Source organism: Urocitellus parryii, chromosome 7 (assembly GCF_045843805.1).
Source record: "Urocitellus parryii isolate mUroPar1 chromosome 7, mUroPar1.hap1, whole genome shotgun sequence".
NCBI classification, from domain to species: domain Eukaryota; kingdom Metazoa; phylum Chordata; class Mammalia; order Rodentia; family Sciuridae; genus Urocitellus; species Urocitellus parryii.
In genome coordinates, this window is record NC_135537.1 from 43,501,564 (window position 1) to 43,516,625 (window position 15,062).

The following is a 15,062-nucleotide window of genomic DNA, read 5'->3' on the forward strand; positions in this document are numbered from 1 at the left end:
CTTTTGAGTATTTTAATAAACATAAAAAGCTATAAAACTGCTAACAGATATTATTAAATTTTATAAATATTTTGATATGATAGTAATATTTTAAATCATAGAATTAGCCTTTCAGACAGTGTCTTACTTCCTCATTGTATTTATTTATCAGTTGAGTCTTTGGTCCCTCTTCAGTGTTATTTAATATCATCTGTGTGTATAAAGCCAGTACCACCCTTACACTCAGTCATTAGGAGATCTTGCTGGGGGGAGGGGGCAGTGTTTTAATGATTCCAATCTTGTCCCCCTCCATCTCTAGCCTACTCCATAAATGGGAGTTCTGTAGGGACAGGAAGATGTGCCAAATTCGTACTGTACCTCTCTTTTTGATCAACAGTATAGAACTGAGGAATATATTATTTCATGCCCAAATGGCCCTCTGTCCATGTGTCCATTTCCCTAGGACTATCTTACTAGGGTGTCCCAACGAAAGCCAAGACACAGTTGTTATGTCTTGGGGAACTGTTTGGAGTTTAAACACTGGAGCAGGAATATCCACACATATTCAGGTGAATCCCCTCATGGTTGGAATAAAGCAGGAGTGGCAAGATAAGGAGCAAGCCAAGAGGCTCTCTCCCCAGGCCACCGCATTCTAGCACAGCTCAAAGAAGTAGGAGAATTCTCCACCCTACCCTGGTTTTCAAGGTCATTACTAGGGTACATTAGTCAAGATAGAAAAAACCACTCCTGTTTTGTTTAATATTTTGATCTATAATTTTTAAATAGTTGAGCTTTTACCAGTACTTTTGGTATAATAGTAATATTTTAAATCATTGAATTAGCCTTTCAGACTTTTGCCATGGGTCTTATAACTGTCACACTGTATATGGAATACCTTTATTTTAAGAATAGTTCTTACTAGTTTTGCAGAAAATTTCAACTTATTATGAGCTTAAGAGCCTTCCCCCAGGGTTATTTTCAATTTTTTATTTTATGGAAACTTATATTGTATAGCTTCCCAAGATAGGCATTTCTCAATATCTGTAGGACTTTGAGAAATGATGGTATGTTTCAGGATTATTACTGTGAAAGCTAATGACTGTGGTACTCTGAGATCTATGGCTCATTTGAAATATTCACACACATGTGTAGCTCACATTTATTAATGTGTATCTCACTGAAGTGTCAAGAGTATAGCATCATACTTGGCCTCCATCTCAGTTCTGTAGAAATGAATTGTGCCCTAAAGAGGCAGCTTCCAATGTTCTGATCTTTTATAGTCCTAAACCTATAATATTCAACATTATAAAGGGATATTTTTTTAAATAATTGAAATTATTTAGACACTATTGGTAGGATATGTGTGTGTATATATATAACACAAATGCCATAAAGCTATGAATAAATTAGTAGATTTATGAGAAGTGGTTGTGTTAATATTTCAATTTGACACTTTTTTTGGTTAAGGTTCCCATTAAAGGTGCTTAAATTTTCAAAACATATATTTTCATGCCACAAGCCTTGGGAGCAAATTATATTGTACTGCTTTGCCAGGTACAACAACAAAAACAAATTTTTTAAAGAGCCTGCCCTACCAATGAAAATTATGAGCATCCTTTCAGTAAGGCAAAATTAGGTGGGTAACAAGTATAAACAAACTAATAATCATTAGCAGAAAAATTTTAGTTGATAATATTTCTCTATATATCATACAGATGTTTTATCAGTAGGAGGTGGTATCATATTTTATTGCTTTACATAGGATCATGACAGACATCTTTTGAGTCTCACCCTTAGAAATATCTCTTTGAGATCCTAGGTTATATGTTCTCTTATTTATGTAAAAAATTAAAAGCATATGAGAAATGCTGTATAAACTGAGAACATGTGTGCCTCCTTTTTTAAATTATTGACTCAAAATGTTTCCTGTTCTTACATTAATGTATAGCCACGCAAATTAGCCCTACTTTAATGAGACCCAGGAGTAGTTATGGGTTACTGTAGACAATATAGTAAGCATCTGCCGATTACCTCAACCACGGACAGGCTCTGGATAGCAGAAAGCTAAATGTTGATTTCATACTTACCAAAACTAAATCGACAGGAAGAACAACTTTAATTTTCCTTTTAAATTGTTCATTCAGCTCCTTAACAAGAACAAGGACCAGGATGCTCAGCAAAGACAAGAGCAGTGCTTCCAGTCGGACAGACTTGATGTTTTCAAAGACGTACGCATAAATCTACAAGAATGAGAAAAAACATAAACAAAATCCAGGGTCTCCTACAATATACCAGTATGGAAATCTGGCCCCAAATAAATTCAATGTTGTTTAATAAAAACGTCTTAATGACTGGGAGGTGGGAATGTAGAAGGAGAAGTAGAGCAAAGCTACATGTTCATGTGTATGTACAAAATTGCTTTTGATTATTCCATCAGACTCAGAGTTTGCTCCCACCTACACAAGGACACTACTGGAAAGAAAGACTCTTCTGGCTTTTTCCCTCGCACTTAAAAGGTAGAAGTTCTACGACTCATTAGTTATATATAGATTCAGCATTAAGAGCAGCAAGAGGCCTATAGACCCTTTACCTTTGACCCCACCACTTCTCCTCAAAGCCAGAACCAAACACACACATAAGTCACACATAAAGGAGTTAAGAACTGGTATTTAATAGACATCAGATGTTTGGCTTCATGTAAAATATTACCATGTTCTCAGTCACTCAGCATTTATTTGTCTATTGCCACATATTTATGCCAAGCACTATGTCAGTGCTACATCTACAGTGAGGAACAACTTATATGCAGCCTTAGTATCCACAGAGTATATGGTCTAGTGTAGGAATCGCTAATTAAAATGATAACTAGCACAATATGATGCTATAGATATGGAAGGGGTATCTGAAATGTATAACTTGGAGATGAACCCTTGCCAAGTAAGATAAGTGGGAATTAACCAGGTTAAAGATAGGAAGGAGATAGGTGGGTGAGAAGGAATCTGAACAAAATGTTTTGTCTAAAGGCAGTATACCTCAGGCATAGAATATGCAGAGAAGAGTATAAGATTTCCCGAAAAATACCGTCAGAAACCAATACAATTGTTTGTCTTTAAAAGCAAGCCTATGTGAAATCATGCTGACATTAAAGAATGAGCTTTCTATTAGAAGATACAATCTACTAACATCAGACACTAGATTTTGGTAACTTGGGATAATCTGACTTGGCAGAAAAATGAAATAAATGTAAGAATTAATCAAGGAAAAGAAAAAAATAAAGCTGTTTCTAAAATTAAAAGTTTATGTTTATTCAACTAAGTGTCAAATATATTTTTTTCAGCAACTTAGGGTCCTGTTGATAATTATATAATCATCTTATCTAGCAGCATAAAGAAGATGGGGCAAGATTTTTAAAAATTCTAAATTGAGTACTAAAGGGGAAAAAAAACTAACCTAAATCCAATCCTGTCTCTACCTGAACATTTGATATAAAGAAACCCATCCAAATTTTTCTACTTAGAAAAATAACAACAATTCTCAAATTCATATAGAGTATTAAATGCATAAGAATAAAAAAATTTTGAAGAAGAATATTTGTGAGCTTATACTATCAAACATAAACAAATGCAGAGTAATTGATAATATGATACTAGTATTAAAATCTGTAAGAAAAAAGAGAAAACATATGAAAGCCCAGAAACATATTAATGGCATTATAGAAAAGATTATCCAATAACCCATGTTTGAAACAAAATTAAGTGACATGAAATAAATTCTAGATTAAAAAGGTTAAATATAAAAATTGAAGTCACAGAAAAAGTAGGCATTAAAAATGGGCAGAAGACATAACCAACAAAAGAAAGGACCAATAAACATATAAACAAAGAGCTAAAACACAGTAGTCATCGAGAAATATAAATTCAAACAGTAAAAATCATATTTTTCTTCTATCAAATTATTAGTGATTTTTAAGTAATAATACTTGATGTTGGTAAAATTTGGAGGAAGAAATGAGAAATCTTCTACACTACCCATAGGACTGTGAATTGGTATACTCTTTAAGTAATCTGATAAAACATCAAAAACTTGAAATATTCTATTTTTGCCCCAGCAGCCCCACTTTAAGAAAATTAGCGTATTTACATAATTAGACTTGTGTGAAAAGACCTTATTACAAGGAAGAACTTATTACATGGAACCAGTGTTTAAAATAGCAGAAAGAAAGGAAGGAAGGAAGGAAGGAAAGAGGGAGACAGGGAGAGAGGAAATTAAACTCATTTAAACAGTAGAGCAAAAGGGAAGTATTTCGGTCACTTTCATATATACAATAGTCTACATTCACTAAAGACATTGCTTTAGACAAAACTCATTTTTATTGTCGTGGAAAGGCCTTCCTGTCCTGATGATAAGTAGAAAAACCAACTTGCAGGTAAGTGTGTATGAGTTGATAGTGTTATGGGCTGAACTGAGTTCTTCCCCAAATTAATGTCAAGTTCATATTTTGAGGTCCCACAGTAGCTCAGAATGTGACTGTATTTGGAGAGAGTAGCTTTAAAGCAGTAATTAAGATAAAATGAGGTCATATGGGTGGGTGTTCATTCAATATAACTGGTATTATTATAAGAAGAGATCAGGATGCAGATGTGCATGCACACACACAAAAATCATATGATGTATAAACATACCACAATGAATCCCACTTGTATAAGTAATTATAATGCACTAATTAAAATAATAATATAAGAGAGATCAGTAGAGTACAGCAAGGCAATCACGGGGAGAGAGGAAGGGAGAGGAATAAGAGTAATAAAATTATATGCAGGCATGAGTATGGTATAATGAATCCCATCATTATGAACAATTATAATGTACTGACAAAAAATAATTTTTAAAAGAAAAAATGTGAGAATGCAACTAAAAGGCAGCAATCTGCAAGGCAACAAGAGGTTTCAGAAGAAATCAATCTCCCAAAAGCTTTATTTTGGACTTCTAGCCTCTAAGTCTGTAAAAAATGTTTTGTTGCTCTTGTTTAAGCCACCCCGTAGGAGATACTTGTTATGGTAGCTCTACAAACTAATCATATCTTTTGTAACATAAAATTTATGCTTTAAATATCTACATATGGATATTTCTAGAATAGTAATATTCTAGAAATTCGAGGGTCTGCATAAGATGTCTGTGCCTGTCTGTATCTTGCATATTTTCTCTTATGAGGATTGATCACCTATAATTCTAAAGGTGTTAAGTAAGCCTTAAATGCTTATTTTCACCCTTTTCTCCCCTCTTCTTTCTCTTGGAAATCCTGAATGTGGTTCTCATAACTTCATTTCTATTTGTCCACAGATTCCTCAAGTCTCCTTTCAGAAGATAAAAAAAAAACTAGTTTTTCATTTCAATATGTAAGTTATTCTTATAGTAGTACAACTTACTGGTGTTCTTTGTTCTTCAGGCTTAACATCTCAAATATAAGTTGACCACACCCAAAATATTGGGTCAAAATATTATGTAGAATATAGGTAAAATAATCTAGCCTACATTCATTAGTATCTCTTAAAATTTGCTTAGTAGGTTTCCTAATTCAAGAACTCAGCCTACCTGGTCCAGGGATGAGAGGAACACCTTCTGTAAAGTGGGTGCATCAGGCTATCCAAGATGAATTCTATCTATTGAACATGCTTATTAACTTTCTAAAACTTCAAACAAAGAAAATGTACTCTGTTAAAAATGAAGTCTCACTGGGTGAAAAGGACCAGAGTAATGGTCTTATCCATACCATTAACAGCAAACCATCAGTCCCATAACCATACATTAAGAAATGAACCAGAGGCCAAGTAGTTATACTTATTGTTTTCAAAATATACTACTTTATTCCACACCACTTAGAAAGAAAATTCGATACTACAATATCAAAGTTATCTGAGATGCAGATAATATTTTGCCCATTGATCTACATTGTGGATGATAATTATTTGCAGCATTCCTACAATTGAAGTATCAAGATCCATTTCTCCTAGTTACTCATAGCCCATCCAAAATTCTACTCAATGAAATATATCCCACAGGTTGTGGGGTTAAGGGTGATGTCAAAAAATTATGTCAAAATATATGGCTTTCTGACGGTTTATCATGATCTGAGGATAAAATTGAGACAGTTATTCAAATGACTTGTCAGGAAAAAGCCAAACATTCAAATGTTGCAGAGCATTTAAAGAACTCTTCTTCGTGTTTTTGTTCCCCCATGGTATTAAAAGTATGCCATGAGAGTCCCTGTGTAAGAAATTTGGGAAATAGGCAAAACTCCCAAGCCATACCAAATTTGCTGTAATGTGCATTTCAAGAACATGTGTTTGCAGTAATAAAAATGGCCACCCCAGAATGAAAGGAATGAAAAAAAAAACCAGAGTTTTTATTGTCTGCCTGGATTAAACTATAGCTCATCCAACAAAGCATGTTTTACATGATGCTCCAGAAGAACGTGAGGGGGGTGGGCAAAGGCTCATTGCAATCAGCGTGAAGAACACGAAAGAAAAGCAGGCTGATGAGGAGCGTTGTTCTAATGACTGTCATGTGGACCCACAGAGAGAAGTCACAAGCAAACTGGCTCACAGGAGATGGGTGGCCTACAGAGATAGAGCCAGGACAGACACACATGCACACACTTATATACCCTCACTTAATATAGTTTGAGGCATCCTAAGCACACAATAAACTTCTCATTTCTGGTATAAATCCACTCATCCAAGTATGCTATTATGCACTAAGCCCCAGTACATAAAACTTCTTATTGAGGATCTTTATTTGCTTCCCAGATCTCTGAGAAGCAAAGGTAATGTGTATATCTGTTTGGATAAATAAGAAAGCTATTATGTCAAACCTGACTGTCTGGATTAAACTATAGCTCATCCAACAAAGCATGTTTAAATAAAATAGGAGTTCATTTAATAAAATAGTTCATTTAATAAAATAGGAGTTCAGATCATTTTGAGACTATCGCACTAGTTCATTAAATTGACCATTTATTATAATGAAATAAAATGGAAAAATGTTAGTATTCAGAAAGAAATCCATTTTGAGATTTTTTAAAAATACCCATAGTACAGGTATTGATTGATTTTCAATTGGTTCTTTTTATTTATATATAACAATAGGATTCATTTTGACATAATTATAAAAGCATGGAATGTAATTTGTTCTAATTCAGTCCCCAGTATATCCCCTTTCGCTACCCTCTTCCCTCCCCTACTCCCTTCCCTACGCTCTACTGATCATTCTATTAGCTTATGGTATTTTTAAGAAATTAGTGTCTTGTGGATGGATGCACATGATGGTGAGATTTGCTGTGCATATTCATATACATACATAGGAAAGTTAGGTCAGATTCATTCCATTGTCTTTTCCTATCTCAACCTTTCCCTATATTCTGCTTTGTCTACTCCACTATTTTTTCTTCTATTAATTTTTATGCCCCTCCCCTTATTTTTTATTATCTTAGTATTTATTATTGTTATTTTCTTTAGAGGTGAAACTTTTCTGCAGCATTTAGTGGGGAATTGCACACATATATGGACACATACATATGTATACACAGTATATTTACATAATGTATTTTTATCGGATTTGGAAATCCTTTATAAGTTTTTTTTTCCCATCAAGTCTCAATTTCTAGAACAATGTCTAAAAGAAAGTCTATAAATATTGAGTATTGGATATTCAAAACGAGATTCAATAAATATTGTTGAATGAATGAGTGTTCTGGCATAAGATGGCAATAGTAAAAATAAATCTCTCAATAGGGTAGATTTTACCCTGAATAAGCAAAATGACTAGTAGAGAAAGGACTGAGCTTATTTTCCAACTATCAATACCTCAACTATATCATATTAGGGGAATTTGTATTTATCATGTACTCATTTATTTCACATGTTTATTGAGGTTCTATTTTGTGCAAGACATTGAGCTAAACACTAAAGATAACATTATAGTAAATTTCAAGTAATCCATGTATTTGATATAGTTTATCTGATCCAAATAATTTCAATGCTCAATAGTCTAATAAGTTCAATGCTTAAAAACTAAAATTTTATAAGAATTGAACAAATTGAACACTGAAAAATCTCACAGGCAACATTTGCTTAAGAAAAAAATAAAGCCCTTCCTGGGGTTATCTGTATTCAATCTTTCTTTATTCCATAACTATTACTGAGTTCTAAATAAGGTCCATATAGAAACACCTGTGGAGGAAGGAAAATCTAAAGTGTGTCCACTGTGTTAAATTACACAATGCAAAGAGAAAGACTTTATATTTTTAGAAAATAAAAACTTAATGGACTTTCTGCTCAATACTCAACTAACCCCCAAATTTCCATAAACCAAAATATCTCTTTTCCCAGCATTCTGGTTGCTGCAATAAAATTTTTATAAGGAAAAAAATATTTTAACATTTCAAAGTGTAATGACATCATTGATAATAATTCTTTAATAATAACGATGAACTCACTCTAAAGGAACCACAAGACTATTGAAATGTATTATTTATATGCCAAAGAAGAATATCAAATCCTTTGACATTATTAATTATTAGTTCTTTGTTATTTTTCTATTAAGGATCTGTCATGTTTTAGTCAGTTTTATCACTGCTGTGACCAAAGACTTGACAAGAATAATTAGAGGAGGAGAAGTTTATTTGGGGGCTTGAAGTTTCAGAAAGTCTCAGTCCATAGATGACCAGTTCTGTTGCTCTGGGGTAGAGGTGAGAAAGACCATCATGTTGGAAGAGCATGGTAGAGTAAAGCAGCTTAAAACATCAAATCAGGAACTAGAAAGAGAGTTCTCCTTACCACAGACAAAATATAAACCCCAAGGTACAACCTCAATGACCCACCTCCTCCAGCCACTATTACCCACCCTGTCAGACCCTATCAGGGGATTAATGCATGGATTGGTTAAAACTCTCATAATCCAGTCATTTCAACTCTAAACTTTCTATCATTTCTTAACCATGAGCTTTTGGGGAACGCTCATGTCTAAACCATAACATGTCCCAATAAGTTTTGTTTTACTAGAGAAACAACAGCGTGTTAGTAAAATCAGAAAGCTGTCACAATGTCAGTACACTACTGTACTAGATTGCTAATCCTCAATCTACTAGTCTTAGTTCTCAGTGTATGGCTTTGAGTCAGTCATCAACCAAAAAGCCAAGACTATTTCTAAACAAAAATGGTAGCATCCATATATCCTTGCTACCATACATGCAAACTTTAGTGTAAAAATGTATTTGGCACAATTCATAACAGATACATTTCTAAAAATATGGACTTTTTTATTAAAGCATTGTAATTATTCATAGTAGCTGGGTTCATTTTGATAAAACCATACATACATATAGTCTTGATTTCAATCCCTGTTTCCTATTTTCCCTCCCCTCCTCACTCTTCCTATTCTCCTGCTTCTACTCTATTAATTTTCCTTTCCCTTATTTACTTATTCATTATTTATTGGTACTTTCTATATATATACATAGGGAAAAATTCCCTGTGGCATGTTCATATATGCATGTAACATGATTTTGTTAAATTCATTACAATTGGGATTTTTTTGTTTTAGAAAGATTATCTTTTTAAATGAGACAAAGGTAAATAAATCATTTTATTCATTGTAACTGCTATCATAATCCACCTAGTTGAATATTATAATATGTTGGTTAAAGTCAATTTCTATCTACAGAGTGTGGTTGGGAGGGGCAGATTGTGGAAGAAGCAATGGGAAAATTACTATATCTAGGCACTGTGTTGGTCATCTGATATGCAATGACTCATTTAATTTCTCAAGATGAACATTATTACCTCCATTTAATATGAGGGAAATAAGGCTCATAGACACACAAAAATTAAGACAGTGAACCTGGAGTGTAATTTTTGGTCAGTCTCCCTATCAACACTTGGTTCTGCTGGCTACATACATAAATCAAGAATAAAGTCTGCTCTCATAGCCAGAATGCAGGACTTGATGAATTACAAGAGTTGTTGAAATTCCATGAGAAAGAATTTTAAGACTAAAATTATTCTATCTGTCCATCCATCCCTTCACGTTTGTATCCTTCTCAGGGCCTTTACATCTGCTGTTCCTGCCACCTAGAACACTCAACCCAAATTCCTTTCCCTGCTGGGTCTATCGCCTTTCTGGCCTTCAGTCAAACTCTCACTCTCCAAATGTACTTCTCTCACCACCTTATCTAAGCAATCCCACCCTTTTTGCCCTATCACGCAGCCCCCCTTTCAATCACAGCATCATTTATGTGAGCATCTTGCTTACCAATTTGTCTCTTCCTACCTTAGTTTGTATCTCTCTTCAGTATTTCAATAAAATTTCATTAGAATATTATTTCTCACTGCATCCCAGTGACCATGAATGGTCAATGAATATTTATTGAATAATTTTTTAGTGATTCCTTAATCTAGAATGCATGCTAATCTCTTCCTATTTGTATAGTTTATTAAATCTCCCCCATTATCTTGTTGAATATTTAAGGTAGTTTTTACCTCCTTGGTGCCTTTAAACCTGAGCCACAATTGCCCATGTATGACTTCTCCTAATCCCTTTCAAGTTGATTATATTTCAATCTGAACTTTACATACCTGCCTCCACATCCCTAAAGCCATCTCTGATATTTCCCAAATAGATGTTTGTACAAGTTGTCTCTGTGCATAAGATTTTGATGTCCCCTATAAACTTGGTCTACCTATCATTACAACAGTAGATATTTTAGGATGGACATTGATAAGATGAAGCTTTCAAAATCTCTTCCCTTCCCAAGTTAGAAAACACAAATAGAGAAATACTCAATAAAATATTAATCTCAAACAGAATTTTCATCAGTACAAACCAAATCCCAACAGGAAGGGGGAAAAACATTCTATAAGTTTTTACATCATTATATCCAAATTTCTCCTCAATAACTATATCTTATACTGGAAATAAATTCATTTTCTATTGCTTTAAGGGATAAATTAAGTCCCAGTCCAGAATGTAGTCTGGGGGAAGCATGGTATGTTAAATAGCTAAAGACAACATGGGTACACAAACATACAATCAAGCATGCCAAGACCCAGGTGGAATCCAGCCAACCCTTGTTTAGAAAAATGAGTTCAATTTGAACTACTTGAGCATTGGGTTTTGTGGTGATGCATTTTTTTTCAGGGAAGAGTGGGGGGATGGAAAGAGCGAAGTCCAAATGGTCAAGTTGCAAAAATATTTCCTTTCTGAGTTATAATTTGAAAGTAACCTTTGCCATAAATTTCCATATAATGGTTCCATATCCAAATGAAACCTGTCCCATTTTGTATCCCTTGAATCACTGATTGAATCAAGCTTCAAATGAATCTTTTCTTTTTCTGTCTTTCAAATTATTGTGTCTATTTTTCAGGGTAGGTTGCACATCTCTGCAAGTCACAGTAGAAACATCACAATATCTGCAAAGAAAATGTGGGATTTCATAAAGCACCAAAGCGTGTTCTTGACTCAGAAAACCCACGGGGCCTATATCCTCAAAGAAGATTTGTTCTGCACATAGAAATCTCATTTGTACATATTTAATTGTGATCTCATTCTCTATAAAAGAAACTGCTTCATCGGCTCTGATTTCCTTCTGATGTTTCGATTCCACTTTATTAACATTCTTGATTCTTGCTTTGCAGCCTTTGCAGACCAAACTCAAAAAGTGCTTTGCTTATATGGCAGGGGTGTGAGGGGAAATGCAATTGTTTCCCAGTTCTGAAACTTCCCATTTTTAAGGAGGGAAATAAAACTTCCAAGAAGGGTGGTTGAATATATTGCCAAGCTTGCCTTTTGCTCTTAGTTTTAATGCACAGGACTGTGCATAATTACTTAGAAGGGTACTCATATAAAGCCATGCCAGTGGCTAGTTCTGCCAAATTTATCATAGGCTGCTGCAGGCTGAGGCACTGGCGCCATCTCAAAGAAATCCACATGTGTTAATATGAGCTAGGAATTTTTGTAACTTTTATTGTGCCTCTTGGGGAAAGCATCCTTTCTAATAAACAGATACTTTACATCTCTTGATTAGATCCTTTAATTCTAAAGAATTAAACTTTTCCCTCTTATTTGTGTGGACAAACAAGTTGTCATTCAAATATTTGAATCTTCAGGACAATAAAAATAGAATGATTTAAACAGTGAGCAAAGATTCCAAGACACTATGACCCTGAACATTATTGTTTCTGCTTATTCTTAAATATATTATAGAATTGTTTATGTGTTACTATATGACATTATAAATGCTAAGGGAATTTTGAGCTGAATCAATGGAAATATTTGCAAATGAAAATAATAGCATTTCTGCAATTCTAATAAGCACCCCTCATTAAGAGCAGAACTATTTCTAAGTGTTATAAATTTTCAGGTCACTTTGATATTTAAGTTTCAAAGATCATATAATCTCATTTTTTGTCGTCTTATTTTGTTTATCTAATTAAGAGTCATCTGTAGAGGATAAGCATTAGTATTTATCACTTAAGTGGCACATTTAAAATCTGCAATTTGTTATATCCAAACCTTCACTGCTAGTCAAAATCTAATGGCTTCCATTTAACATTCCAGACATTTCATTTTGAGAATGAACACCATCAGGTGTAATTATCATCAATTTACAGAACAGGCAACGGAAGTTAAAGACACTCAGTCATTTGCTGTGGTCATGACTTGAGCTGTGATCTGAATCTGGGCTTCTCTTGTTGCAAAGTTCTTTCTCCTGTACCCACCTTGCAGGGAGAAAAATTACCAATCAGTTAGAGTCTGATTGTATACACCCTACAAAAATCATCAGAGCTAAAATTTAACTCAGAAAAAAAGTTGATTTTTACTCAAAATAGAAGAAGAATGTATTGAAATATTCTTCAAAGTCACTAGGAAGAAAACAATTTTTTTAAAAAAAGAGAGTTTCCAAATTCCTAAGAATTAAGGAGAAAAAATATCTTGAAGAATAGAGGGAAAAGTAGAACTAAGGCTAAAGAAAGCAGGAAAAGCTGAAATGAAAAAATGTCTGTTAGGTCTAATTACACATCCATTCTTTAGGGACATAGGAGGGTCATGACATATATTCTAGAGGCTTATTTTGAATATGGAGGACCTTTGAAATTCTTGATGGGCCCTCCAAGTAGCAGGGGAAAGCTTCAGCGGGGTTTAAGACTCCTGGAAGAACACCTCACCTGAGGATGCTGGTTGACAGCTAAAAGAGAAACAGAGCTCAGCTGGAGTTGTGGTGTATGCTTGTGTTAGTCGGTTTTCCATTACTGTAGCAAATGCCTAAGAGAGTCAACTTTTAAAGAGAAAAGATGTCCTTTGGCTCATAGTTTTAGATGTTTCCATCTGTGATCACCTGTCCACTTTGCTGATGGCCTCTAGTGAGGCAGCATAGCATGTCAGGGAGTATATGGCAGACCAAAGACACTCACCTCATGGCCAGAAATGAGAGAGAGAGAGAGAGAGAGAGAGAGAGAGAGAGAGAGAGAGAGAGAGAGAGAGATGAAAAGACTTGGGCCCCATGATGCCCTTTGAAGATGTAGCCCCAATGACCAGAAGACCTCCCACTCAGACCCACTTGCTAAAGGTTTTACCACCTCCTAGAGCACCATGGACTGGTGACCAGGCCTTTAACACATGGGCCCCTGGAGAACACTCCAGATCCAAATGGTAGAATGTAGGAAAAGATATGCCATGTCAATCCCTCAAGCTATTAGATACTTAATCTGCACCTAAGAGGGTAGAACTGAGACTACACAACTTCCTGTATCTGATTTAAATTGCTCCCTAAAAATGTTCCACCAAGACAAGCACATCTGTCAGCCCAGAGCAACCAAATGGATGGAAATTTGACATATTCAAAGCAGAGAACTGAATTCTCTTCATAGCCTCGAATTAAGGATCTCCCAGAAAGAAGACACTGTAGAAACCATCACAGTAGCAGAAGGAAGCAATCCCAACCTGCAGGCCCCAATCTGGCAACAGAAAGAATGCAGAAAGTCATGTTTTCTCTATGTTGACAGAATGATGGCTGCTACCATCATTAGTGCTGTTAATGAGCACTTTGGTTGACAGAACCTGAATTCATTTGACAAAAGAGGACTGTCCTACCGAGGTTACTAAGATTTGTGATGGACTCGTTGTGCAAGAGTATTAGTCTAGATAGTAACTTCTGCTCCAAGAAATATCAGTTATATGTTCCTAATCTCTCATTGGCCTGAATAGCTTTCAGAGGGGAAAAAATAGCTTTTCAGAGGGTCAAACTGCAGAAGCAAGATGCATAGTCAAAATACAAAAAAGGTGAAAATTCCCCCAACTGTGTTACTCTTCTCTAGAGCCTTGGACTTGATGATCAAGACCTCTATGATGTCCTCTGCCCTATATCTACATGCTGAGTTCAGCACTACTCCTTCAGGTACCACCTAAACTGTTCAGGAGAAAGTTTTGATTTACTGATAATGTAACTATACCAGAGCTCATTTTATATCCCCATGTAAATTACATATGATGTAAAATTTTTTTTCAATCTAAAGTTCACCACAATTTTTGACATTGCAAAACCAGCATCTACTGACAGTGGCAAAAAACAAAGCCCCATTCCTATCTAACAGCTGAACAGTGCAGGGATCTGCAACTGAGAAGAAAGAGCAACATTTTTGCATTTTTTTTTCATCAGCACAAAACACAGTCACTTATATGAATAGCAATGTGAATTTAAAGTCAGGGGTATAAAATTATTCTTAAATTTGATTTAGTTTGAGTGTGAAGTCACACAAAAGATTTCCCAAAGTCATATAATATTGGACCTAAAATATCAAAATAAAATAACTTCCAATCTACTTCACTGGAAAACAAAATGAAAAAAAAAACCTAACACAAAACATTTTCATATAACAGTCATATACAGTGTCATAATAGAAACAAGCTAAAAAAAAAAAAAAGACGTCATTCCCATATCAGGCTACCCTGCTTCTTTAACACTATTTGTGAAAAGAAAGATCACTATCTGTATATATGACTAAAGAGACCAAGCTATAACCTGCAGGCAT

General features: G+C 34.7%; 1 protein-coding gene across 2 annotated transcripts in view; it reads right to left on the bottom strand.

Annotated features, from left to right (window-relative positions):
• Positions 1 to 15,062, bottom strand: part of Slc26a7 (solute carrier family 26 member 7) — a 99,994-nt gene that overhangs the window by 45,508 nt on the left and 39,424 nt on the right. For both annotated transcript variants that reach the window (XM_026383426.2, XM_026383416.2), the window contains exon 5: positions 2,067 to 2,219. In XM_026383426.2, coding sequence (XP_026239211.2) covers positions 2,067 to 2,219 — 153 coding nt within the window. The remainder of the gene's footprint in view (positions 1 to 2,066; positions 2,220 to 15,062) is intronic.